The 26,644-nt window shown below is 40.5% G+C and overlaps 6 protein-coding genes and 2 long non-coding RNA genes across 10 annotated transcripts; 7 read left to right on the forward strand and 1 right to left on the reverse strand.

The window, feature by feature from the left end:
• Window positions 1-3,546: 3,546 nt before the first annotated feature.
• Window positions 3,547-8,996, reverse strand: LOC145695581 (kinesin-like protein KIF21B). Its single transcript, XM_081772567.1, has 11 exons — window positions 8,764-8,996; window positions 8,290-8,398; window positions 8,115-8,241; window positions 7,052-7,914; window positions 6,643-6,792; window positions 6,343-6,512; window positions 6,068-6,282; window positions 4,207-4,759; window positions 3,939-4,062; window positions 3,644-3,763; window positions 3,547-3,599 (listed from the first exon to the last, which is right to left on the reverse strand). The coding sequence occupies exons 1-9, from the start codon at window positions 8,848-8,850 to the stop codon at window positions 3,940-3,942; spliced, it is 2,397 nt and encodes a 798-aa protein (XP_081628693.1). The 5' UTR covers window positions 8,851-8,996; the 3' UTR covers window positions 3,547-3,599; window positions 3,644-3,763; window position 3,939.
• On the forward strand, window positions 4,943-6,006 carry LOC145695592 (uncharacterized). The gene is made up of 4 exons (XM_081772581.1): window positions 4,943-5,040; window positions 5,110-5,606; window positions 5,681-5,878; window positions 5,921-6,006. The coding sequence occupies exons 1-3, from the start codon at window positions 4,967-4,969 to the stop codon at window positions 5,863-5,865; spliced, it is 756 nt and encodes a 251-aa protein (XP_081628707.1). The 5' UTR covers window positions 4,943-4,966; the 3' UTR covers window positions 5,866-5,878; window positions 5,921-6,006.
• Window positions 8,997-11,704: 2,708 nt separating the features above from the next.
• LOC145695590 (small ribosomal subunit protein uS2-like) lies at window positions 11,705-13,058 on the forward strand. Its single transcript, XM_081772578.1, is given in 4 exon segments — window positions 11,705-11,991; window positions 12,040-12,078; window positions 12,081-12,256; window positions 12,483-13,058. Coding segments are annotated over 4 exon segments (855 nt in total). The 5' UTR covers window positions 11,705-11,744; the 3' UTR covers window positions 12,876-13,058.
• A 12-nt stretch (window positions 13,059-13,070) lies between these two features.
• On the forward strand, window positions 13,071-15,765 carry LOC145695589 (VIP36-like protein). Its single transcript, XM_081772577.1, has 6 exons — window positions 13,071-13,205; window positions 13,365-13,500; window positions 13,548-13,754; window positions 13,802-13,926; window positions 14,362-14,618; window positions 14,907-15,765. Exons 1-6 carry the CDS (start codon window positions 13,117-13,119, stop codon window positions 15,029-15,031), a joined length of 939 nt encoding a protein of 312 aa, XP_081628703.1. The 5' UTR covers window positions 13,071-13,116; the 3' UTR covers window positions 15,032-15,765.
• Window positions 15,766-17,317: 1,552 nt separating this feature from the next.
• Window positions 17,318-17,900, forward strand: LOC145695597 (uncharacterized). Its single transcript, XR_014133756.1, has 2 exons — window positions 17,318-17,535; window positions 17,578-17,900. It is a non-coding gene; the product is annotated as an uncharacterized LOC145695597 (long non-coding RNA).
• Window positions 17,901-17,931: 31 nt separating this feature from the next.
• LOC145695585 (uncharacterized) lies at window positions 17,932-20,194 on the forward strand. Of its 2 annotated transcripts, XM_081772574.1 has the most exons (6): window positions 17,932-18,336; window positions 18,379-18,661; window positions 18,714-19,422; window positions 19,539-19,583; window positions 19,671-19,836; window positions 19,883-20,194. In XM_081772574.1, exons 1-3 carry the CDS (start codon window positions 17,986-17,988, stop codon window positions 19,418-19,420), a joined length of 1,341 nt encoding a protein of 446 aa, XP_081628700.1. In that variant the 5' UTR covers window positions 17,932-17,985; the 3' UTR covers window positions 19,421-19,422; window positions 19,539-19,583; window positions 19,671-19,836; window positions 19,883-20,194. The 2 variants fall into 2 exon arrangements, with proteins under 2 accessions (XP_081628700.1, XP_081628699.1); XM_081772573.1 differs by having other exon boundaries at window positions 19,539-19,836.
• A 31-nt stretch (window positions 20,195-20,225) lies between these two features.
• Window positions 20,226-21,408, forward strand: LOC145695591 (uncharacterized). Its single transcript, XM_081772580.1, has 5 exons — window positions 20,226-20,336; window positions 20,404-20,471; window positions 20,516-20,589; window positions 20,635-20,844; window positions 20,893-21,408. The coding sequence occupies exons 1-5, from the start codon at window positions 20,230-20,232 to the stop codon at window positions 21,247-21,249; spliced, it is 816 nt and encodes a 271-aa protein (XP_081628706.1). The 5' UTR covers window positions 20,226-20,229; the 3' UTR covers window positions 21,250-21,408.
• A 2,202-nt stretch (window positions 21,409-23,610) lies between these two features.
• LOC145695595 (uncharacterized) lies at window positions 23,611-24,057 on the forward strand. Of its 2 annotated transcripts, none has more exons than XR_014133754.1 (4): window positions 23,611-23,666; window positions 23,722-23,779; window positions 23,825-23,874; window positions 23,918-24,057. It is a non-coding gene; the product is annotated as an uncharacterized LOC145695595 (long non-coding RNA). The 2 variants fall into 2 exon arrangements; XR_014133755.1 differs by having other exon boundaries at window positions 23,614-23,666; window positions 23,725-23,779.
• The last annotated feature ends 2,587 nt before the right edge of the window (window positions 24,058-26,644 follow it).

Genomic DNA, 26,644 nt, shown 5'->3' on the forward strand with positions numbered 1-26,644 from the left:
ATGAGGCGAAAGTGTTATTTTTGGTGCGATTGAATCAGCTGGCAGCTCAAAGGAATGACGGAAAAGACGCGTGGAGTTGTCGCGGCCGCCGACAGCTACGGAGACTTCTAAATCGGAAACTGTTCGGACTGAGAGGGCGGTTATCTCTGAAGGTGACGCGCATCGAAGTCCCGTGTCCAAATGGTTGACGTAACACTTCACCTTAAAAAACGATGTCAAAAATTATGATAAAAGTTTCATGGACAATATCGTCGTATCAGCAATCCTAATATCTAGTAGACAACTTGGGGGGAAGATGAATGAACTAATTGATTGATCCATAGGCTATTGACCATAGACCCTCCTTTTGACCAGATTTAATGACTTTTATTGATATTCCAAATTTCATAATCACGCTCTCCAAAGAAACTGTATTGAGCTTTGGGAATGGCTTGTTTTGGCTGATCAAACGAGGCCAAGAAGGTTAGTTAATATTGGATAACGACGGAGTGTGTTATTTTCAAATCACGTTTTTAGTTCTTTTAGAATCTGTTTGTGCCCTCCTCTACTTTTTTGGATCATACAAGTTTTGCGTAAACTGTTTTTGAGTACACATTATTGCTGGCTAATTAAACGTAGAGGTCCAACCAAACTGAGAAACACTGCTCCGGATGTTTTAGAAGACGATCCCGCAATTTTTCTCTCAAATAAAAAAGGTGGGGTTGCCTAGGTTGGCCATAGACAGCCGTTTTTAAAAATAAACTGGTGGATAAGCTTACAGTAACGATTAGATAAGCGCGCTATAAGAATATTTGAGCGGAAACAATTCATGCAATCAAGAAACTTACAGTCTTGTCGACAGCGATCCAGAGCCGTCCACAGTCATCAGTTTCCACGAACTGAATCGGTTTGTTCTCCGTGATGACTTTTAGCGGCTTTTCATTTCCTGTCTCCGTGTCCCAAGCGGATACTTTTCCCCCATCAACTGTATACAAAATGCGTTGCTTCGAATCAAAAGCGAGCAATTCCACTGGACTGGGCATGCTGTACTGAAGCACTTCTTTGTCGTCCACCAGGTCCCACATTTTGATCAACTTGTCGCGGCCAGAAGTGAAGAGGAACTCTTCAGAGGCGACGATCGAAATGATCGCTTTCTGATGACCAACAAGAGCTTGAGTGCACTTCAATCCTACAGTGTTGTCTTCGTCCTCGGGCGAATGAGAGGGGAGGAATTTTCCAGTGGCTGCCCGGTCGACAGTAACCTAGATAAGAAGAGTACTCCAGCTTCCTTATTTTTTAACAACATACCTTGCTACTAGAATTCCTTGAGAAAAAGCCGCCAACTCTCGAGCTCAATTTCGACGAAGAAGAAGTGTCCTTAGAACCTGGGCTCGGCAAACTGAGCTGTGTAAAAACCTGTTACAGGTCCTGTTTCCTGTTTTTGGGGAACCTGTCTGAGTACCTGTGTAAAATCGGGTAATAATTTGGGCCTGACCTGTGTACCTGTGTAAAATTGGGGGAAAATTTTTTCTTTAGCTGTCCCTGTTCCTGTTTCTGTCTTAAACAGGCCTGTGTTTCCCGCTCAGGTCCTGACCATAGACAGGCTCCTGTGTAACCAGGTCAGGAACTGCATAAGTCAGCGAAAATATTTAAAGAAATCGATAACGAAAGGCGTAAAGAAGAGTTCGTCAATCAAAATAACCGATAAATTCGCGTCTTTTTGTTTCTTTGTAATATTTCTTCTCAGAAATATCCTGTTTTTTGTCCTGTCACAGGGCCTGTTTCCTGTTTTCTGACCTGCTCAGACCTGTTCAGGCAGACCCTGACCTGTGTAACCTGTTTGATAAGCTGTGTAAAAAAACCTGTCTGAGTACCTGTCTAAAATCAGGATATTTTTGCTTCCTGACCTGTGTGCCTGTGTAAAATATGGGACAGAAATTTTTTTTCCTGTTCCTGTGTCTGTTCCTGACACAGTTTACCGAGCCCAGCTTAGAACTCCCCGTTTCAGTACTACTTATTGTTGATGTCGGAGAAGGCGATCTATCCGTCGATTCATCGCCATTCTCCCCACTTGGTCCTGGAAGACCAAGGGCTGAAGAGAGGCCGAACATGTTCGCAGTTCGCTTCTTTTTCGAAGCTGTTCTTGGGGTCGGCAATGGGTCGGACCGGGAGGTTTTTTTGTCCATCAGATGAGAAATCAGTTGCTTTTGCATTGCGAAATATGATTCTAAAAAGTTCTGTCAGTAATAATTGCGGGAATTTAAAATGATCAACCATTAATTAACCTCTATAAATACGGCATTATTAATTGATAATACCCTCTATGTTTCATGTAAATAAGTTACCTTTGGAATCAAGCTCGTTTTGAACCTTCTGATAATTGGCCGTCATTTGCCGTTTCTCCTGGTTCACATTCGCGTGCGCATTCACAAAGAAAGGAACCATCTGGTTGAGTAAGTAAATTAATTGACTTCGCGAAGCATTTTCGACATCCACTTGTAATGGCTTAGTTGTTGGGTCATGTTTTAGAAGCCCTTGGAGAAAAAAGTGTACACAAAACAACCCATTCAATTTTCAATTCAACAGATCCCGGATTTCACCATTTATCTTTCACTATGTTGATACGGTAGACAGTATTGTTCGACTTCCGAGGTCACAAGACCTCAAAATAACGGGCTCCCAAGTAGCCAACTCCAATGTCAATCATTACGTAACCAAGTGTAATCCAGGGTGTCTAATTTGGACGGACAAAATTGGATTGGATAGTTGGATTGGCCAATTTTGGAAAATAGCCGGAAATTGGTTGGATCTGGCCCCGGTTTTTGTTGGATATTTCGGATTATTGGGCATTATTGGATAGTTGGGATAAATTGGAAATCGGGGCTAAAATGGGCAAATTGGCGACCAAAATAAATTGGAATACTGGAAAATTGTAGGGCAACCAGCCGAATCAGCCGTTTTGATCAAATTTTCTACCAAAAATACTCCTAAATTTAACCAAATAATGACTAAAATGAGTCGAATAATTGTACTTTTTGGTCCAAAGAGCAATTATTAAAGTCTTTCTTTTAGTTTGTTAGAGAAGAAATGAGAAAATAAACCGGATTTTTACCGGATTCGGATTTTTATTGGAATCGAAAAATAATTGGAAAATTGGCTAAATTGGGGAATTCCATAATTGGCAAATTATTGGATTATCGGGCTAAATTGGAATTGGATTGGATTTTGGCCGGATCAGACTCGAAAAAATTATTGGCCGGAAAATGGTCGGCCAGATCCGGAAATTTTGTCCAATTTAGACACCCTGGTGTAATCTACCGGTACAGACAATATCTGGGCCCAACAACCTGTGTAGAAACCCTGAGTGAGGATCTAAAAGATTACCAACTCAATCAAAAATTCTTGAGAAGATCTTTTAGACCCTGACTCAGGTTTTCTGCTCAGGTTGCTGAGGCCAGGCCAATACATTCCTTTGAAATGAGACCAAATAAAATATACTTTCTGTATTTTCAATCGAAAGCCATTCCTATAGGTTCATCATCAGCAAGCTCAACAAGTTGACTCTGGGCCTCTTGAATCCTTTCGGAAATATATTCCACATGTTCGTCGTTTTGAAAGGACTTCAAAACAGGCATTCAGAAAAAGAGGATCATCCGCTTCTTACCTTGTCATCTTCGAGAGACTTTCGTTCCGCCAAAAGCTTTTCTAGCTCATTTTCGACATCTTTCTGGGTTTCTCTGGCGGCGATGGCCGATCGGATTTTTTGCTGAGTAACCGACCACATCTTTAATTTCAGATTAATACTTGAAATTCCAATTTGACTAAGAGTCAATTCGAAGTTACGGTAAATCTTTGGAACGATAAAATCCGAGTTTGAAAATTATGCAAATTCCGTCGATAAGAATCAAATAAAATCTTTGAACCGCGTATTTATGTCAAAACTGAAAATAAAATCTTACTTTACTGTAGTTGGCTCTGGAACGTGTTTGTGGTCTGATGTTGCCGGGCTGTTGTCTCAATCCGTTCCGGGGGGGATTTCGATGGCAGACCGTTTTTACTCGCCGCGTTTTTCACATTTTTTAACTGAGAAGAGGAAACCCAAATTTCCTACCGGCAAAAAAAATTTTTTCCTCAATTTTTTTCCCGAAATTATAAGTTAAAGATCAGGCATTATTCTTGAGGAGCTCAATTTTTTTCGGTAAAAGTGAGAGCTTGAGTTTTCCTTTCCTGTAATTTCAGCTCATTCACAGCTTTTTCCGATCTTTGCAATTTTTCCTCAGTCGATTTTTGCTTCAAATTAGCAGCTGCTGCGTTTGTTTCCGTCAATCTCATCGACTTCTTCAATTTATTCAGCTCTTTTTGTGTCTTCATCTCTTTTTCTTTGAAAATTTTTGCATCGTCGCGCATTTTCTTGATCAAATCTACTTTTTGGCGTTTCATTTCTTGCAGCTTCATTTTTGCGTCTGCCAGTTCTCTTGATTTTGCTTCTTCTCGTCTTGACAGCTTCTCGTTTTCAATCTTCTGCTGCTGGAGTTGTTTCAGATCATTTCTGAGCAGCGATAGTTTTTGCTCCATTTCGCGGATTTTTTCTTTCGACCGAGGATCTTTGTCGCTCTTGTCTTTTTGCTTGGCCAGAGCTAGATCACGTTCTTTTTCAGCTTCCTGGATCTTTGTTTCGAGGATTGAGAGCTGGTTTTCGTACTTTTTTCGTTGATGTTCTAAGTTGGCCATCGTTGCTTCGAGTTGGAGGACGAGTTGTTCTTTCAGGTCGATTTCGTTGCTAAAAATAAATATTTAGAAATTTCTGTGCGAGGAAAAAAAACAATTTTAGAAGTCCCTAGATTTATTCAATTCTGGAAAAAGAAATCTTGATAGTTGGTTTGATCCAACCAGCGTAAAAGAAGCGCTCTAGATTTACTTGATAGCGAATCGCGGGAAATTTCTTCGTTTCAGATCGATATAGGCTCCGCACATTTTAGATTTTGAGATGGAAAAGTTTTGGATCGAGGGAGAATATGTAGCCGAGAAAAACAATTCTAGTGAATGCTCTGATTGTAACCGGTAGGATTTTTGTAAAGAATCAAACTCTCGGATTTTTGTTTTCGAATTAAAAAAATGACCTGCATTTAGTTACTTCATGAAAATGTATTCCAAAAAGAATTGGAATGACAGATGCACTAGATGTGCCCAGACGATAATTGATTGCGATCCGGGTTACGTACAGTATAAGGGCGGTGCCATGAAACTCATCACTTCAACATTCATTTGCCCCGCAAAGAAATGCTCAGCGAGAAATCTCTCCTTCGAAGACTTTATAACTGGAAATTGTTGTCCGAAAGGATTCATCAAATCAGCTGAGGATCATTTTAACATCACTGATGAGTACCAACTACTTGAAAAGGCCAATCAACTATTCAAAGATTCAACTGACAAGCAACACTCATCCCTTGCTGAAATTTTTAACGCAAAAAAAGTCGAAAAAGAAGCTCAAGAAAAATTGATTGCTGCTAGAAAAGAAGTCATGATAAATGAAAGGAAATACGAGTCTTTGGCCGATCAAAGCAAGATCTACAAGAGATTCGCAGAAGTTGCAATGTCCATGATCTCTACCGCAGTGGCGCGAAAAGGTTTTCATGTATTAGCAAACTGAAGTTCATGCAATGAAAAACTTTACTACAGTATATTGACGATGAATCTTAAGAGAATTCTGATGATACAAAAGCGTGCAAGATTTGCTTTGAAAATTACGACAGTGGAACAAAAATAGAATCTACTCTTCACTGTGGCCATCGATCCTGCCTAAAATGTCTCAATGATCTCTCTCTGAAAACATGTCCGATTTGCCGAAAAGAATTCACAAAAGACCAAATTATCAAGCTTTACTGAAGTAATCAACAAGGTAACATATATTTTTTCTATCTACATTTTAATCGTTCACTAGCACCAACGATCGGGAAAATCCAAAAATCTTTAGCTGACTATTGAAATTAAAACTTTGAATAATTTGAAAATAGATTTTAGTTTTGAAAGCATCAAGAAACCAATCATGTTGCAACCTTTCACAGTTAAAAAATAACTTTAAACTTACGTGATATCAGTGAGCTCATTGTGTTGTTCCGCCGCATTCAAATCATATTCAATGATTCCTTCGTCATCAGAAGGCGAGTGATCATCAAAATCATCGTCAAATTCTTCCTCTTCCCCGTGCGATTCCGATTCCCTCTGCGAATATTCTGCGCTCGTCTGAACTCCAGCTTTTCGCAGCTCAATGTCGTACTTTGCTCGTTCTATGAGTTCCTTTGGATTCTAGAGGGGGATCAAAAAGAGGCGATTTATTTTAGAAAAGATAAATTCGGATCCCGTATTCTGCGTATTGAGCGTGGCAGTTTCCCTTGCGCTGCCGATCCTCGGCCGTGCATTTCGAATCTCAGCTTGTGTAAGGCGATTTTTCAGATCTTCAATTTGGGCAAGATAATCCGCAACGACTTTTCGGCCTTCTTTGTCTTTTGAATCGACGTTTTCCATTTGCAGCGCTTTTTTCTCGATTTCAAAAATGAATAAAAAAAACTTGAAAAATTCATTTTTACGATGGTCGGATTATGAGATATAAAACCCCCCTTTTGACCTTTTTCTTCCATGTTTTTTTTCTTTCAAAATCGTTGCCTATTAATCTCTCTTTCTGACGATCAACAGTGTCCTGCAGCTCTTTTATCTTTTCCTTGAGTTTCTTGATTTCTTCCTGAAGCAAATAATTCTCCTGAAACATATCGTTGTAGCCAGCAATGTCGACAGATGAGGAATTGTCTCCAGCCCCTAGAAAAGTATAAAAGATTGGCTAATTGGGTGAATAAGCCTTTGTCAATGACTTCTGAGAAGATTCACTGATCTTTTGAGGATTCGTTTTATTGGCTATTATTCTCCTCTTTTGTGAGCCCTGCAAATTGTTATCGATATTGCCAAGAGAAAGAAAGAGATAAGATTTGGGGACCAAAGATTGGGCTCGGTAATCTTCAGTGAGCCAAGATCCAAGAAAAATCATTGTTGATACCCTTATTCTCATAAATTTTCTTACCATTTACAGCTTTGGCGCCATTAGTCTTGTAAAGCGCCAATTCAGAAAGTGCTTGAGAAAGTTGAGTCCGAAGTAAAGCGAGTTGTTTTGATGAAGAATCTTGGTTTTTAGTAACTTTGTTTTGAATGTTCCTCGCTCGGTTGGCGTATTTTAGCGTGTTGAGTGTTTCCATAAAGTCCGAGTCTGATGGGGAGACGCAGGCGATCATGATAGTACGAGAATTGCCTCCCAGTGAGTCTTGAAGAAGACGGGTGATTTTCGAGTCGCGGTAGGGCACGTGCTTTCGTTTTTGCGACGCATCTCCAAGGGCAGAAATGACATTGCCCAAGGCGAGCAAGCCCTGATTGATAGAGATTCCTTCCTTTGCTCTGTCTCCTGTAGCACCAGTTCGTTTCAGCCGCTCGGAGCCAGCCAAGTCGACAAAATGAAACTTTGCAGAGACGGTTTCTAGATCCAAATTTTTATTTTCTTTTTCATCTGAATTGCAGGGAGCAGCGCGGGTTTGTTTGATGTTGAGTGTAAAGACGGCGTGCGAGCGAGATGATTGAGTGTTCATCTTTGTCGAAGCTGTTGTTCTGTTCAATGCGCCTTGTTGAAGCAATTTCATTGTGTCTTGATAGCTCTTTGTATCGACAGCTTTTAACCCGTCCGCGACGATGGAGCCGTCTTTTTCGTGAATGCGGACTTTTTCGTTGCCTTCTGGATTGAACAAGTCGTGCACCTCTTCGTTGTAGATTTCCATGAATTGGACGGAGATGAAGAAATCGGGCTTGATGCTATCTTCTTGAATGGCTTTCGCCTGGCGAGAATGGACTCCGTCGAAGATTTGGCGAAGAGCGCGGGGGATCATTCCTTCTTGCTCGCTTTAGGGGGTTAAGAAACAAGCATGGTTGGGTGTTATTTTTAGAAACCTAAAGCTAAAGCTTTTTTTCTGAAAAATTGACGTGAGAAAGAAATGCAATTGACAAACAAACTCGATCAGTTGGAAAGCACGAGCTAGAGGGTACGAAGGATCTTGTATGAAATTAAATTAATAAGAAACTCAGCTGTGCTTAAACCGTTCCTTGGCGTGTTTAGCTCAAAACCGGTGCCCATGGTGTGTGTTTTTCCAGCTCCTGTTTGGCCATACGCAATTACCGTCGCGTTGAAGCCATCGAAGCATCCTTCTACAAGCTTCTGCACAGAGCCAGCTGAAATATTGTTAAAAATTTTATTTTCCTAAGGATCGTCAAACTTACAGTAAACCTGCTGCTGCGAGTTGTCAAGATCAAAGACATAATCGTAGGTGAATTGCTTGTCCTTGCCGAGCGTTATCTGCGGCTCTCCAGTGGTGACGAAGGTGCATATCTATTTCAAGTGTTACCAACACAGTATCAAAGCAAAATTATTCAAAAGCGTTCGGACAAAAATTACAACCCACGACAGGTTGTCCGCGGTGTTTTTTCTTTGAAAAATGAGTACAGTAAGTGACTGGGGCAGAATTTGGAACATTTATATTTCAATGACAAAACTCATCAAAATTAAATGATTAAGAAAATAGTTTTCTTCCTTGATTTCAAAGGACTAAAATTTTGATAAAATTATTTTATTGGCTATAATTCGACAAAAAAGGCAAAAAATCTAATTTCCTAGTTATTTTTGGCCTTTACTAACGCCCAAATCTCAAATTCCGATTTATAGAGTGACACCCTTAAAATTTAGGAGAAACTTACCCTTGAGCCTTCAATTTGCTCTCTGGCCAGCTGCGGCCGGATTCGGATAGCAACCTTCACCGATGAATCATCTCCACCAGGAGCCATACTAAAAGTCCGACATCGACACTCTCTGAAAAAATATACGTTTTAGTCTTCTCTCAATTTCTAGCAAAAAAACAATTAGATTGGTGAATAGTCTGTAAATTGGTTTCCAGAGGCTAAATTGTCTCTTTTTCAAAAATCACGTGAGAAGTGCGCTTTTGGAAAATGAGGATATCCATTTCAAAAAAGAATGATGAAATTGTCAAATTGTTGAATTGTCGAAAACACGAAGAAAAATCGAAGGCGGGTTTGCCATCTGCTCGACTTTGGATTTTCCGGATTAGGCTATTATTCGATAAATCTTTGCCCGACACAGGGGGTACACCACTTGCTTTTGTTATTTTTGACAAAAATGAGCCTCTCAGATTTTAAGAAAAAAGCGGATGAAAATGGAATTAAAATTGACCATCTTTCTTTCTCTCTTTTCAAAGTTGCGGCCAAGTTTATTTGATTAAAAGCTGAAATTAGCGGCTGGAGAGTTGTAAAATATAAATAGTTGGTGGCCTTGAAAAATGCTTCTTTTTTATCTTTTCTTCAAAAATTCTAAAAATTTTAGAGCGCGTGATATCTTTAAAAATTTATATTTTCACCTCACTGTATCTCACTATATCAGCTCGGCAGGTGATGGATTTATCGCCTCACGAAAGTAATTCTAAATTTATTTTTCTTTTTCGTGTTCAATATTTTCTCTTGAAGGAAAAAGATTCTCTTTTATTTTTGAAATTTGAAAATTTTCAATTTTCGATTTGTTTTGATTCTCGCGGTGGGTTTTTGGCGGAGGAGGAGGAGACGTTTATCTCTGCTGATAACGCCTCTTCGGAGCTCGGCGGGCCATTCAAGGGTCATTTAAAAGTTGAGAAGCTGATAAGAACTCTAGAAGCGATTTTCCGACTTTGAGATTAAAACAATTATATTCAGCAATGATGAAATCATAAACGATAGTTTTTATGATTAATAAAACAACCAATTTTTATCTTCAAAAGAGTAATAAAAAGGACTCTCTTGATCGAAAAAGGATGTTTCAATATCATAAAATTCGCATATCGAATTCTCCGAATTCTTGAATCTAAAAATAAACATGACACTTCATATTTGTATAGAAATTCCGGAAGTTGAGTCTCATTTTGGGTCAAATATCTCTGGTAACAAGCTTCGATGAACGTCAGAAAAAATTGAAAGGGATGCAAGGCGGAAGTGTTTTAAAAATTCATGAAAGATAAAAAATTTCTGAATAAATAAAATTTACAAAAAGCCGCTCTTTGTCGGTTTCACTAAAGAGAATACGAAAAAATAATAGAGTGGATGAGTGGCGAAGATGAATAATTTATCGCAAGTTTCGGCTGTCTTTCTGAAAGACTCGTGCTCACGCGTAAGGACATCTGTTAAATGCCGAGATCTGTGGAGCCGATGCCATCACGCACTGCTCCGCTTACGGTGTTACAGTAAGTCACGCGCACAGTTGTGTCTCGGCAATTATTTTTTCCGATAAATTTGAACTCGATCTTCGATTCTTCTGCCTCAATTCCAAATGCCAATTATAATAATAATTGAATTATTGTCAATTGTTGTTCCTTTCTTACTGTAGTTATAAACAATAGAATAGCCGTCTTATAAAATAACTTTCATAAAAAGCCGCGTAACAGCTTTTCTAACAACAAAGCCGCAAAGCGGCTTCGCAAAAATCTAAAAATAGATTGAAGCGATAATCTTGCCGAAGCCGCTATGCGGCTTCGTTTTTTGATAAGCCGCTTTGCGACTTTAAATAATTGCTTTTTAGAAGGGTCTTCTACCTTTTCTGACGAATAAGGTACGATCAGAACTGTTCCGCGTTGAAATAAAAATGCTTGATACAAAATTTTCTCGATTCAAAAAGCGAACGGCGTCGGAATCGGTAAGTAGCCCCCTGAATTGGCATGTGAGATGGATTAACCATTGTCTTCCCCTTCTTTCCGTTGATTTTTCAAAAACTACTACCGGCAGTGTTCTATTGAAAAATACGCTCTGTGATCTTCTGTTCAAGTTTCGATTTAAAAAAGAGTCGTTGGAATCATTTTCGTTCTATCTGACTGTAATTCGCTCTCGCTAATGGAGCTGTTCTTAGTTCGATTCCCAAGGGATCATTTACGGGGTGATAAAAAGGATCGTTTTAGGCAATTACAGTCATTTTCGATCATTTCTTTCTGATTATTAATTATTCAAAAAAAAATAATTTTTAAAACGCAAATAATAATAATTTTAATAGATGACAATAGAAATTGACAATCACTATTCAAGTTCCTTGGCAGAATTATAAGATAAAAACTCCTATATGCAGCGCTAGAATTTTCCTCCTTGTTGTCTTCAATTCTCTATTCTTCCGGATCTTCTTTCTTTTTATCTCTTTTTTTCATCAGTTTTCCAATTAAAAAACTCCTTTTTTCAAGAAGAAAGGCTCAATTCTATTCAATTCTTTTTCATCCTTTTTTCAAAAAAATCGGATTTAGCCAAGTTCAGTATTTTCGCGCTGATTAGCCGCGGCCAAGTTGAACTCTCCCAGCGCCAGCAGCTCATGAGTCATCTGTTTCTCAAAAAGCGGGGGCGGTGCCAGCGCGAACGCTATTGGCGCAGAGGAAACAGGACAAATTCACTTTTTCTAATTTCATGTTTCTATCAGATTTTCCAGTATTTCGTAGAGATTTATCAGAAGATTCTTTTGTCCTGCATTATATTTGAAAGATCACTCGTATTTCTACAGCTCTATATAGTAAAAATAGGGAAAAAATCAATTTTTCCTATGCAAACGGACTATTTATAATGAGCTCTAATTTCTCGATCAATTTTCGGTCTTAGTCTATTCTAAGTTCCATCTGTTCTAGTTTTATCTAATCTCCCCCTTTTTCAGACCGTAATCAGACCAAATGTCCTCCAACTTGTCCGTTCTTGCTCCCACTGAGGCCGACATCCGTCGAATGATCGCCGCCCGAGTCCACCTCGGCGACGTCAACCACGACCACCGAATGGGCCAGTACGTCCACGGCCGAAACCAGGCCCAGAACCACATCTTCAACCTTGGCAAGACCTGGGAGAAGCTCATGCTCGCCGCTCGAGCCATCGCCGCCGTCGAGAACCCAGCTGATGTTGCTGTCATCTCTGGCAAGCCCCAGGGTACGAATCTTTTAGCCTGTCAACAACATTAACCCTTCTTTTGTTCAGGTCAGCGAGCCATCCTCAAGTTCGCCGCCAAGACCGGTGCCACCCCATCGCCGGCCGATACACCCCTGGTGCTTTCACTAACCAGAACCAGAGCTCCTTCCGAGAGCCCCGACTCCTCATCGTCACCGATCCCCGAGTCGATCATCAGCCAATCACTGAATCTTCTTACGTCAACATCCCAGTCATCGCTCTCTGCGACTCTGACTCTCCAGTCAAGGTAAGAAAAAACATCTTAGAAAGCCATCGTTACAGTCGTTTCTCTTCTTATTTCACCGCTAGAAAACTCGCCTCTAGTATTGATGAACCTCAATTTAATATTCATATTCTGAACCATTCATCTGCGTTCAAAATCATTTATATGCCGTTTTGTTTTGAAAAATGACTGTAAATAACATTTTTTGTGGAAAACCAGCTTCTTCTTGAAACCTAATTATTCTGTTTAGTTCGTCGACATCGCCATCCCCTGCAACAACAAGGGTGCTCACTCCATCGGTTTGATCTGGTGGACTCTCGCCCGAGAGGTCCTCCGACTCCGAGGCACCCTCAACCGATCCACCGAGTGGGAGCGAGAGATCATGCCCGATCTTTTCTTCTACCGAGCTCCCGAGGAAATCGAGAAGCAGGAACTCAAGGAGCGAGAGGCTGCTGAAGAGGTTGGCGGCGAGACCCAGGACTACGTTCCCGATGCTCCCGTCATCCCACTCGACGGTGACTGGCCAGAGGAGCCCGCTGCTGTCGCCACTGGCGGTGACACCAAGGTCGCTGACTGGGAAGCTCCAGCTGAGAAGACCGAAGCCGCCGGCGACTGGGGCGAGCAGGACGCCACCTGGGAATAAATCACCATCCCTCCCTTCTCCCTGCAAAATGGACAACAAACAATGGGCACCTTCTACTACCGGTCGATTATACTTCACGAACACTACTGCGGTGGGGAACGATTCTCCTCCGAACGCGTTATTATTTCGCCCGTTTAGGGACTGCTGTTTGACTGTTTGTTGAAATAAAATCTTGACCCAGTAGATACATCAAAAATTGTGTTGAACTTTTGTGATATTGAGTTGAGAATTTGAGATTGACATGAAAATCGCCGGTTGTTTGTTGAGTTTGTTCGGTCTCGCCCTAGCAGAGCAGGCTTACTGGGATGATAATCCTGGATTTTTGAAGAGGTTCGTCTGTTCTTTTGTCCTTGTAGAGGGACCGCATAATACCGGTAAGACCACCCCGGAAAGAAGGGCAGGACTTTCTACATTCCTGTTCTGTTCGGAATGGTCTTAAAATAAGCTTTCTCTGTAGCTTCAGAAATCACCCCTAATTTCTTTCCTAAGATCGCATTCCCTCATCCCTCCCCACTCTGGAAACCTACCTCTTTGGGAGCTAAAAGGCGATACAATGGCTACTTCTGAATACATCCGACTCACTCCTGATCAGCAGTCGAAAACTGGCGGTCTCTGGAGCCGAGTGGTAAGTTTTACAGCCTAAGAAAAGGCGTTAAAATCATTTCAATTAAGCCAATTACGTTTCCCTGGTGGGAGCTGCAGCTTGCATACAAAATTCACGGTCAAGGCAAGTCGATTGCCGCTGATGGGCTTGGAATGTTCATCATCAAAGAGAGAGGCCAATTCGGTTCAGCACTCGGCGGGCCGAGCACTTTTACTGGCTTCGCGGCGCTGATGGATTCTTACAAAAACGGAGGACAAACTGGAAACTTCCCACAGGTTAGAAAACCATGGAAAAAAAGGAGGGATAGAAGTTTTTCTTTTAGATTTCTGGTTTTGTGAACGACGGAAGCTGGAGCTTCAATCACGACAACGACGGTGCTGATCAAAATATTGGAAAGTGTCTTTCCGGCCACAGAAATAAGAAAGACAACAGTTTACTGCGAGTCAGGTGCGTGTGACTGAAATTTATTGGGATTCTGAAGCAAGGGCTTATAGAAAGAAGGAGGGACTATAGTCTATAGAATTCCGTTTCTTGGCTTTCTACCAGGTCTTTTTCTGCGTAGTCTGAGAAACTAAAGTTGTTTTCGATGAAAGGCCTTTTGGATATCTTACGTATATAATTCTATAAATAAATAATTCTAATAAATAATAATAATTCTATATTCTATAATTCAAACGCATGACTGACGTGCGAGGATACTTTTAGTTACAGTAGATTACCGTCTGCGAGAACAAGTACTAGTCTAGCCCCCGACTAGTAAGACTTTGGCTGAAATTCACTCTTCCTTCGAATCCCTAATGACGTTTTGGAGAGTTTTCAAAGAAACCGAATGGCTTTAGTTATCCGATATCTCGATATTGAGATTTAAAAACCGATTTTCAGATACATCGACGACAAATTAACCGTCAAAGTCGATCCAGACGGAAGCGGCGACTTCAAGAAAACCTGCTTCGAACTTGACGGGGTAAAACTTCCGACCGGCCTCTACGTTGGCTTCACAAGTGCTACTGGAGATTTGACAGACAATCACGACGTTGTTTCGTTTAAAATTTGGCAGCTGGATTCAAAGACTGATGCTGGACAGAGACACGATATGAAACCTGAAGTGCTCAATCTTGCGCCGAAAGAAGCTGTCAAAGGTCAGATTTGAGTTTATTTTAGCAGTAGATTTGAAAGCAAACGGCTTCCTATGGGACTAAAAATAACTCCTGCAGATGTTTCATTTTCGAAATCATAAAAATGTAAATTTTTCCATTCGGAATTCGAATTTTAGATCAATTTCATTCTCATAATGACGAAAATCTTATTTGAGCTGATTTTATATCACAAAATCGAACCACCATTGACCTTATTCAACCCCCTTGACCTAAATCTCCGAACAATCTTCAGAATAAACCAGCCCGGCTATTTATTTACCCCCTTTTCAGACAAATCATCCTCCGGTGGAGGCTGGGGCTTCATCACATTCCTCCTGATCCTGGTTATCGGTGGCGGAGTTGGCTTCTACTACTACCAAGAACGAGAAAAAGCATCTGCCAAGCGCTTTTATTAATTTTAGACTTTTGATAAAAACAATTGATTGAACACCAAAACCTTCATTTTCCTATCTTGTGAAACTGCTTCTTTCAACAACCTGTAACTAAAGCCAAACTGTATCCCATTCATGTTCCTTATTTAGAATTCTATTTTTTATCATTCTCAGAAATGCTCAAAACAAGCTAAAGCGAAAAGTTACACTTACGAATATCTACCAACATCCCCAGAGGTCGACCCTTACGCCCTTAAAACATCGTTCAATCATAATGATATCCTCACAATTGCTACTCGAGTCAATAATCTTTTAGATGATTCCTTACAAATGAGATATCCTAAAAATTTTCAAGAAGAACTGGTCGATTTTTCTAGGCTAGCCAAATCTATGGCGGGCAAATTCTATCGTTAGGGTTTTGGAAAAATCAGAGATCGTGAATGCTCTCAAAAGCCAATCAAACCGACCGTTTTCTTTAATTTGGCCACCATTGACCTACTGGGTTCAGAAATTCCTCCCCTCATTGTGCAATACCTGCCTTTTAGTACCAAAAAAAGTTCACAAACCAAAAAATTATCGATTCAAAAATTAAATATGCTCTCAAGTGTCTTTTAATTCTCTATCGATTCTAGTTAAAATTTTTATACCGACTGTGTTTATTAACAATAGCAATAGTATGTGACAGTAACATTAGCGCGTAATTCTTACTGTAGTGTGGTGAGACCTTCAACAACCAAATAAATTCGAAAAAATGCCAATTTTCTCTTGTAAAAAAGTTTTATTTTTGAGGATGACGGATGAGTCGCGACGCTCGTTCCTCAGACAGTTGCAGGAGCATCCTGATCGTATGATATTATCGGAGTTGATCCTCAAGCGAATGCCGATGGACGCGCTTGCATGGCTCGCTCCGAATGTTTTGGAGGGCGTCAACGAACAAGGCGACTGTCGTTTCGATGATCTGGCGGGCTTTGATTTCTGTCAGACGTTTCTCAATCAGCACTACAAACGCGATTCAATTCTCGAGCTCGTCGGGAAAGAATTTGAAGCAGAGAAAAAGTCAAAGCCGGATCGGCTCTCTGATGTGATGAAGATTGTACAGAAGCGCCATGATTTGAAGTACAACAAGAAAAAGCTTGAGCCGAAGGCGACGATTGAGTTCGATTCTACTGATCCTGTCGTAAGATTTGCTGGATCATATGTAAGAGAACGCTTCTTGCCGTTTTGATTTAGTCGATTCTTTTAGCTATTTACCGGCAAAAAATGCAAGCCGAAAGGACTTGACTTGCAAGCAGCTCGAAGCAATCTTCTCCTTTTCAATATTAACCGAGAAAATGACGATCGTTTGCCGAAATTTCAACTTGTCGACTATTCGCCACTGGATCGGCGCCATCATCCTGACCGGCATGCGTTCCGTCCTGTTCATCAATCCGCGTTTAATCCTGCCGCTGGTGGTATTTTCCTCGACTCAGTTGTTCTTGGACAATCATTCATGGACAGAGTCTTTAGGGTCCACAGCGTTACGACAGGTGTAAAATGTTTTCAAGATTAGTAATTTAATAAACTAATTGTTTAGATGTCCTCGAAGACAAAAAGGTTATGTTGGAGGATGAAACTTTCGAGGATATGGAATTTAACTACTCTCGTCAACGTTGTTGGCGAGATTATGTAACGAATCCTGAAGAAAGTCTTCATCCGATGATTCAGCGTCCTCAATACGACCCCGACCTCGCAAACTCCCCAGAAGAAGCAGAAGTAATAGAAAAGAGAGCAATGGAAAATAAAAATAATCCATTTGAGAAAGCGGTCATTGACTTCTATCGTTTCTCTGGTGACAAGCAAGAGGTTGCCTGGAGTTTCGATTTCAGCCTCCTGAAAGATAAATACGATGATATTTATGCAAGATTTATCGATGAAGGTCAATGGTTCATTGTTGCATCTTCGGAGGATGAAAGTTTGCCGACGAAAGTGTACCACTGTGACTTACAAAAGAAAGAAGTCAATCAATTTTCCTTCCCCGAAAATGAAGATTCAATGAACTACAACTTCTCAATGAGATTTTTCGGAATCTACAAAGGCCTCATCTACTATTCAAGAGTCGTAGAAGTCTCTGATGAGGAGTGGGGGTCGCACGACAGATTTCTTTTTGGATACTTGAAGAAAGAAAGCAGAAAGCGCCATTTTGATGCTGATGAATGTGATGACGCTCTAAATGAAAGGATTGATATTTTATGGCTGATAACTTATCGGTTTTTGCCTAAAATAGGGTTTCTCTTAAATTTAGACTCAGAATATTTCTTTTATCCTCAAAAAGGTGAATCTCTGCTTTCTGGAATATCGAAGTGATACGCAGCTCCATGTTGAAGTAAAAATAGGTGCCAACGGCTTCGTTCACTTTGCTTTGGTTCCGCCGAAAGTCTACACCTTTTCCATCGAAGACATCAAAAAGAAGATTCCAAAAGCTGAAAAACGATCCAGGAAGATTGATCAGAATGACACCGAAGAAATTACCCTGCCATGCATCAACCTCCGTAAGATGTTTTTCCTTATCTCTCTCTCTCAAGAAGTTTCAGAGGACTTTTGCATTCCAAAATACCGAGATCTGAGTGAGAATCTTCTTCCTTGGCAATCCGATGTTGGATACGTCGAAGGCAAAAAGTTCCATCTTCTTGTGTAAAGCTCCCAGTTTACTACTGGTGCCCAAAGAAAGTCCATCTTCTTCAAAAGTTTGGAATCTCAAACCGACCATTTTTCTGCCTCTTTTATTGAAACCAAATGAAGTTTTTTTCTCATATTCTCCGACATAAAAATGACATTTTCTGCTCTACCCTGCCGTTCCTGACTTTTTCATTGGTCATTATATACGAATTGTCGTTGAGATAAATAAGTGGAGATCTTTCGTAAATAATGTTTAATTTTTGAGGATGACGGATGAGTCGCGACGCTCGTTCCTCAGACAGTTGCAGGAGCATCCTGATCGTATGATATTATCGGAGTTGATCCTCAAGCGAATGCCGATGGATGCGCTTGCATGGCTCGCTCCAAATGTTTTGGAGGACGTCAACGAAGAAGGCGACTGTCGTTTCGATGATCTGGCGGGCTTTGATTTCTGTCAGACGTTTCTCAATCGTCACTACAAACGCGATTCAATTCTCGAGCTCGTCGGGAAAGAATTTGAAGCAGAGAAAAAGTCAAAGCCGGATCGGCTCTCTGATGTGATGAAGATTGTACAGAAGCGCCATGACTTGAAGTACAACAAGAAAAAGCTCGAGCCAAAGGCGACGATTGAGTTCAAACGTTCGAAATTAGACGTCAGATTCTCATCATCATATGTAAGAAAGATTCAATCTTTTGTGATGATGTGTCGCTTTTAGCTTTTTACTGGCCAATATTTCAAGCCACAAGGATTGGACTTACGAGCAGCTCGAGGCAATCTTCTCCTGTTCAAAATCAATCGAAATAATGAAGAATGCTTGCCGAAGTTGGACCTTGTTGACTATCGCCCAGGAGATGAGCATCACTTTCCCAGGAGGAGACCATTCACGCCGCTTTATCGCTCCGCTTTCAATCCTTGCACTGATGGTGTTTTCCTCGATGACGTTGTTCTTGGAAAACCACACCAAGAAAGATTGTTTAGGGTGTCTAGCGTTACGACCGGTAAATATTCAGTCATCTATTAAACTGATTCTTACTCCATTGAATTCTTTAGATGTTCTGAAAGATAGACGCGTCATGTCGGATAACATGGGAGGTCTAGATGGTAGATTCAAACGTATGGAATTTAACTTCTCTCGGCAGCGGGCTTGGAGAGATTATGTCTCAAATCCGGAAGAGAGTCTACATCCGATGATCCGGTGTAATCGAACGGGTCCAGTGCGAGCTAACTCCCCGGAAGCAATAGAAATGGAAAGACAAGCAGAAGAAGAAGAGAAAAATCCGTTCCAAAAAACGGTCATTGATTTCTATCGGTTCTCCGGCGACAACGAAGAGGTTGCTTGGAGCTTCGATTTCACCCTACCAAAAGATAAACAATACTACGAGTTTAATATGGAAGCAAGATTTATTGATCAATGTCATTGGTTGATTACTGCAAGATCGTCGCTGAAGAGATCGCTCGTTGAAGAGGACGACGATGATGAAGATGAAGAAAACGACGAAGATTCACCGGATTTTTCTCAACCGCCTAATTTAGTCTATCACTGTGATTTGAAATCAAAAGAAGCCACCCTTTATTCGTTCCCTGAGGACGAAGATTTATTCAACGAAGATTTATTCAACAGAAATTTCGGAGTCTTCAAGGGTGAGGTCTACTACACAAGGGACATAGACGGCGCTAAATATTCCCGTGCGTTTGGAACCTTGAAGAAAAAAGCAGAAAAAGACGCCTCGATACAGAAGAATCTGATGATCCCCTAAATGAAAGGTTAACGAAATTCTTGTAAAGCTTTAATAAGTAAATAGAAATTATATGTTTCTTAAAGATAGATTTCATTCTTCCGAAGCAGTCCAAACATTTCCTTAACCTTTTGAAAAGAATGATCTGTGCTTCTTTGAATATCCGAAGCTCAAAGATCTCAAGGTACGGTTTAAACTTGGCAGCAATGGGTTCGTCCATCTTGTCTTGCTTTCGGACGACGATTCTCGTTTTTATGAGTTTTTATGTAAGTTTACACCCGAGCTCATCCGTCATGTCGGTGAGCCGTATGAAGGAACTGTCGAGATCTATACTTTCACCATCGACAACATCAAAGAAAAGATTTTATCATCTGAAAAACGATCGAAAATCAACAAAGATGGCACTCAAGAAAAAACATTGCCAGTAGTATGCCTAGGTATCGAGCATTTCATCACTCTTTATTAATAAAATATAAAATTTAGAGGACTTCCGCATTCCAAAATACCAAGATTCGCGCGAAAATCTACTTCCTTGGCAATCCGATATTGGATACGTCGAAGGCAAGAAGTTTCATCTTCTTGTCTGAACAATTTCACAGTTTACAATTGCAAGTTACTGCCTAAGAGCGTCCACCTCTACTTCAGAATCTACCTTGAGTGTTTTCCTGCTATTTTTATTGAAACTAGATGCACTATTTTACTCACATTCTCCGACATAAAAATGACATATTCTGCTCTACCCTGCCGTTCCTGACTTTTTTACTGGTCATTTTATTCAAATTGTCGTTGAGATAAGTAAGTGGAGATTATTGGAAATTTTCAGAGATAAAATGTCGAGCTGTAAGTTTATCGCAATGACGAGCGGCAAATGTCCGGGAATTTGGAGCTTTTCGGAGTTTCAAATGCAGATTATGATGGAAGAGGATGAGGGAGACATGTAAGTTTCGCCTTTTTTGAGGAACCTTGGTTTTCTTTGGGAGTGAGAGCCTCACCTTAAAATTAAGGGGACAGTGGAAGTACTTCAAAACACGAGAGGAAGCTCGGGATCATCTTTATAAGCACAAAATCCCAGGTAAAATTCCTACCGAAGAGTCTCTCTTCAAAATCTCATTTTAGCGCTGTACGAAGATGGCGAAGCAATCGAAGCATATCCACTCAATCGTTTCGCAGACCCAGTCAAAGGATTGCCGGTATGAAACGGCAATCGATAGCTCAAACTCATGAACCTGATTTAGACTGACACATTCTACGAAGGACGCGACAATCGAACTTGGATTTTGGATGACGAAGGCTCTCACGTGGTTTACTGCTCGATCATCAAGAAGGACGAAGAATATGGACTCGGGTTGCACTGGGGAAACGACCTTGAAATAGCGCTACCGATTCATTCTATTCACGCAAACAGATCTATGGACGCACTTATTGCAGAGGTCATCGGGGTTGAGGTAAAACTACAGCTGAATTATTTTGCAAATACCGATGAAAAAATTTAGGGCGCTTTGCGAGATTCCCTACGTCTTGGCAAAAATCGCGTCACTGTTCGATGCGATTCCGAGCACGCAGTAACCAAATTGAACAAAGAACTCCAGCTGGGTGTCCAGTTCACAGGAGAATTGGGCAACTACAGAAACGGGAACTTTGGACGAAAAGTGGCGCCGGAATGGTATGAAGTTTTGAAGCTAGCGAACGCGCTGATGAGCTTGAAGATCGAACGCGTCGACAATACCGACAAGAATTATCACCGAGCGCGCAAGCTGGCTCACGAAGGAAGGCAGATGATGAAGGTCTCGCTCGACAGAGTCCACAAGACTCAAACCAGACCAAAACGAAACAACAAAAACAAGAACTAGACCTGTTCTCTTTCTAGCTCACATTTTTACATTCACGGCAAAGAACCTATTTTATCTAACTTTTTTATTTCACTCTTGCTTATTCCAAAAACTGCTGAAAACAGTATCACCTCACCGCCTAGGCCTATCTTCACTGAAATTTTTATCGTAAATAAATAATTATCTAATAGATAAAATTAACAGAAAAGAAGACAGCTTTTTTGTTTTGTTTTCAATATATTTTGGTATCTTTGGAGCAATTACTGTAGGAGGCAGGTTTTACTGTACAGTGGCCGAATTTCGAGATCATAATACGCGTAAAAGGAAAAATAATGAGCAAGGATATTTTCATATTTCAGTTTTACAAAGAACTTAATTTGAAGAATTACAAGTACAGTCGGAGTCCAAAATAAGGGACTTTTTTTGCTCCAAAATTTTCGAAAAAAGTCCCTTAAATTGGGTCATCAAAGCAAAAAATATGTCGCTGCCAAATTTTTTCTAAGTATATTTTATGCGGCAAAATAAGCTAAAGTCATTGTTTTTGTGGTTTTCATGGCATTTTTGAAAGAGGAAACCATATACTGAAAGGCAAATCACTTCAGTTTGCGGCAAAACTGGTTAAAATCAAGGTTAATGATACCATTTATCGGCTCTCAACTAACCGAAAAGGCAAACTTATCTCAGAAAGTCCCTTAAATTGGATTTTTTTCTGCCGCTGATTTTCGGCATTTTGAGCCAAAAAGTCCCTTATCTTGGTGTCCCTTATTTTGGACTCCGACTGTAGTGGAAGAATTTCGATAGGATACTTTTTGGCAGGGTAGTAGATGAAATTAACCGATGATGACCATTGTCGTTGGCTTGGTGGCACGGAAGTCGACGGTGAAATGATTGTCGATGATTTCAGAGAGCACTTTCTTGAATTTTCCGGGCGTCTTGTGAGTTGTGCGGCGGGAGAAATCGTATTTTAAGAAGGCATACGACTCATCGACTTCGCAAAGGGGATCAAACAGCTTCCATGCCTAGAAAAATGTTTGAAATTGGGGTTCTAGAGCTTTTAGCTTACCTTTCGTCGAGTACAGACGGTATGAACGAGGTCTTTGATGAACGGAAACTCCTGTCGAAGCATTGCCTTTGTTGGTCCTTCTGCCATGGGTTCTATAAATTTCATCAATCTTTCGAAAGTTAGGTTTTTCATTTACCAGGAAGATGTTCGTCTAATCCAGTGATCTGATGATTTGGTAGTCCCTCGCTCAGAAGATGTTGGTAGTGGTCTTCGTGGAAGACAAGGATGACATTTCTTGCGACCTTGGTCAATGATGATTTTTAAATTCGAAGGAAAAGATGAGAATTTACCTCGCCGAATTGAGGCTCATTGACTGCCGCCGTAATATCGCGAAGGAGAAGAGCACGGGACTGTGTGAATTCCTTGGGATCGAAATCGACGATATCATTAACATTGATGCTTTTCTCGGGCTCGGGAGAGAAAAATTGATTGATGAATGCCTAAACGAGCCCTTTCCTGTAAGGATCGGCGACAGACGACTGGAGAATGATCCTCATTTTGACCAGCTGATTTGTTTGCTCGCCTTTCTCATCATTTCGGTAGAAGAAGATTTCGAAGAAAGGATTCCAGTAGATTTGGCCGTAGTGCTCGCGATAGAATTGCCCTTTTTTGCTTATCAATTTGATTTATGGAAAAAACAGCAAAAACTTCTATGAAAAATCATCGGAAACAAAATTACTCATCAAAATTTGTTTGATAAGCATTCCTTTGTGGACAGGACCGAAGAAGAACTGATGCCCGTTTGGAGTCACGTAGCTCGGCATTGTCATATCTCTGGTAACTTCATCCATCTTTCTTCCTTGATATTTCTTCTCTAAAAACGCAAATTTACGAATGAAACATTCTACCGAAAGAGTTGTTTTCAAACCTCCCGCGCCGCAACAGCGCCACTAGCTGACTGATAATCAGTGGAAACTCGGTGGTTCAGAAATAGAATGCGATAATCTCTTCCTTACCTTCTCAAAATGGTCAAGTTGGCGATCATCGAAATGAGAAACTTCCCACCGAAGCAGATTCTTTTATACCGACTTCGATAAATCCAGATTGAAATATTTTGGTGTTGAGTTTTTCAACCTCGTCACGAGATAACCTCATCAATCTCATCAGCTCGCATCTGAAATTTCAAGCAATTTTAAATGTTGTTCATATCTGCCCTTCGAGGAAGTTCCTTTTCTCGTAGATAAAAGAATATATGATCCTGTTTTTAATTCTTTATGGGATGCGCTAATTTGAAGCGTACTTAACTCGACATTTTTGGTGCGCCCGGCAAAATATAAAAACCGATTTCAATTTGAACTCAATTCAAACACACTTTTCAGAAACATGCAACTTTCGAAAATTTTCTTTTTCGCGGCTCAGATTATCTTCGGAACCGGTAACTTATGCGGCATAAGTTATGCCTCTTTAGGATTGACCGACCAAATTTTCAGAAGGAGCAGCTAACTTTGGGCAGTCAATGAATCCCATTGAACTTTGGCTGAGTTCAAGGTAACAGATAAATTCAGGGCAATGATAACGGGTACCATTCCGTAGGACGAAAAGAATGGTTGGCAATTTTCCTCAAATTACTGATTATCTCGCTGGTAAGCCAGCTAATATTTCCAAGAAAATTTTGAACAGTTTTAGCACGCAATCATAATAACAACTCCATGAAAAGTTTCTACCAACGCTTCAGCATGGGATGTCTACCAGATGATGATGACTGCCAGTATTAATGTCAGCAATAACAATCTTTTGAAAAGTCTTCATTTTTCTTTGTATCACAATGTTTAACTTTATTGTCAATTATAGACTCAATAGAAATAAACTCAATGCGATGATGAATTTGCTCTACTACTAGAAAGGTAGTAGGGGGAAATCTAAGGTTTATTTTTCGAGAACATAATTTTTTCGGTGGAAAATGCTTAATAGTTCTGCATGTAGCCTAGTTTTTATGGTTTCTGTCGAAAAAAAGTAGACACTTCGAAATATGAAAATTCTCCGGATTGACGCATACCGGGGGATACCGCACTAGATGGTTGAAACAAGTGCCGTAAACATTCTTTTTCTTGTAGTAAAACCTGCCTTGGGCATTTGGAAGGTTTCTAGGTCAACCTCTGAATTGAGGTCAAAAAGAAATTCTCTAACTTTTCGTTAACAAAAATTTGGGTGTAGGAAGGCTACGTTCGAAATTTTGAACGCCATTCGCCGTTCGAAAAAATTATAAAAATGCTTATTAAAATGAGCTCGTATGCGCTCCGCACCTGATTTGTTTGAAAACTCTCTCATAAATTATAATGATGACCACTTGTTTTACTTACACGATCCGAATGATTTCAGCTCATATTTCAGTGAAGATTTTTAAGAAATTTCGAACGCCGTTCGAAAAATGGGCCAAAAACCGAATTCGAACGTAGCCGCCCGCCACCCAAAAACGAACAGCCACCTAAATCAGTAGCAGAATTCTTTGTTTGAATCGCTACAAAAATCCATGTCCTTAATTATTTTCTCACGAGCGTAAATATAAATTATTTTACTTTTATTTTTGCGGATAGATTCTTTTCGTTAGGATCTGTTCAGATCATATTCAGGAAAATAATTGTTGCCTCTAGTTTAGCCGCTAGACAGCTTTAAAAATCTCGGAAAACCAAATTTGTGATGTGTTTTCTACCTGCAGCGAATAATGTCAAGAAGTGTCTATTTTTTAGCAACCGTACCGTAATTTAGATCGGAAGCTGTCTATTTGTCGGCAGGACGCTTGTCTTGCTTGTCCCACCACTGTGTGGCGCTCGAAAATAATTCTCCATATAATCGTAAGCGATCACGAAAAAAACCATATTCAGAGAGAATCTGATAATCCTAGCTGAAAACGGGAAATATCAGAATGAAGGTAAAGACTAAACCGTATAGTGAAAGATGAAAAACCGTCAATAATTCTCACTAAATTGTGAAAAGCTGACAGATTATTAAATTGTTATAGGGTTTGGCCGCTTTCGTTGCTGCTGCAAGTGCTTATAGCTCCTATGACTACTACGACTACTCTAGTTCCTCCAGCATGGACGGCACATACAATGACTGTGGCGGAGACATTACACCTGACCAGACGATCATCGCCCCCACAAAAAACGGCATCTACTACAACAACCTGTTCTGCCCCTGGTACATCGAGCTTGATGCCTCGGTCACGTCGTTTGAACTCGTCGCAAGAACCTTTGATGTCGAGTATAACAGTGACTCCTGTGCTGGCTGCAGCTGCGACAGGCTGCACGTCAAGTTCACAAACGCTGACGGAAATGACGATGAAGTGAATTTCTGCGGCCCAAACGATCTTCCTTCTCGGCGACGACGAAACGCGGTAGGCCGCGGTTATGCTAATCCAGTCGTCACTGGATTGGACAGATTCACCGTCTACGGGAACACTGCTGACTTGACTTTCTACACGAACAACGCCACCGGATACGGAGGATTTCAAATCGATGTGAATATTTTAACAACAGGAAAAGGTTAAGATCATTTTCATCACCCATTCGCATATATTTTGAGGCAAAATTCTTAACCCAAGCAGAATCCGACGCCCTGTCCCCAGCTGACGCTTGGGCCGAGATTGAAGCAAAGGCTGCCGATATTTCCAGTTTAGTCCACGACTTCTACGCTGATCTTCATCACCTCGGCTCTGAATCAAAGCTTGCGAATAGGAAGGCTCGCCAATTCGATCATTTTTTCAAAAAGATGAAAAATCTCGAGGTAAGGGTCATACAGCCTAAATTCGCTAATATCTTATGTATTTTTCATTAAAATTCATAATTTTCACAACCCTTTTTCTTAGAAAAAATCTTCCGCTGATGCCTGCGACTATCCCGTTGGCTCGAACGATCACTCTGCTTTCCTCTCACCCATCGATTCCGACGACGCTTGTCAAGAATTGCAAGGACTTTTTGACTCTCTCTTGTCTTACGCTGATTCCTTCGTCTGCCTAAAAGACGAAAAGGAAAAAGTTGGAAGAGTGCTCAACCCTATCTATCGACAGAGAAACGCGATTACTTCTAAGAGACTCAAGCAGATGAACTGTGATAATTAGTTAGAAACTGACTTCTGATTTACTTTATCTGATTTCTGTTCAATGATAATTTTCGACAATATATTATCCGCAAAAGTCAACTGAATATTTGTAATTTTTCTTTCTATTTTTGAGATTTTCTGGAAAATTCGATGACTATTTTTAAATATCCGGCTGATTAGTTTCTCACGATTTTCTGACGTGTCGGAATTCTCAGCAGGCCGGACTTCCTCAAGCACATGGGAGCGGGTGTTTTGAGTGAACTTTAGGCATTGAGCAACTTCCCAAGTGCGAATTAGGCTCAGACTTTCAGAATT

This window comes from Oikopleura dioica, chromosome 1 (genome assembly GCF_907165135.1).
Source record: "Oikopleura dioica chromosome 1, OKI2018_I68_1.0, whole genome shotgun sequence".
Classification (NCBI taxonomy): domain Eukaryota; kingdom Metazoa; phylum Chordata; class Appendicularia; order Copelata; family Oikopleuridae; genus Oikopleura; species Oikopleura dioica.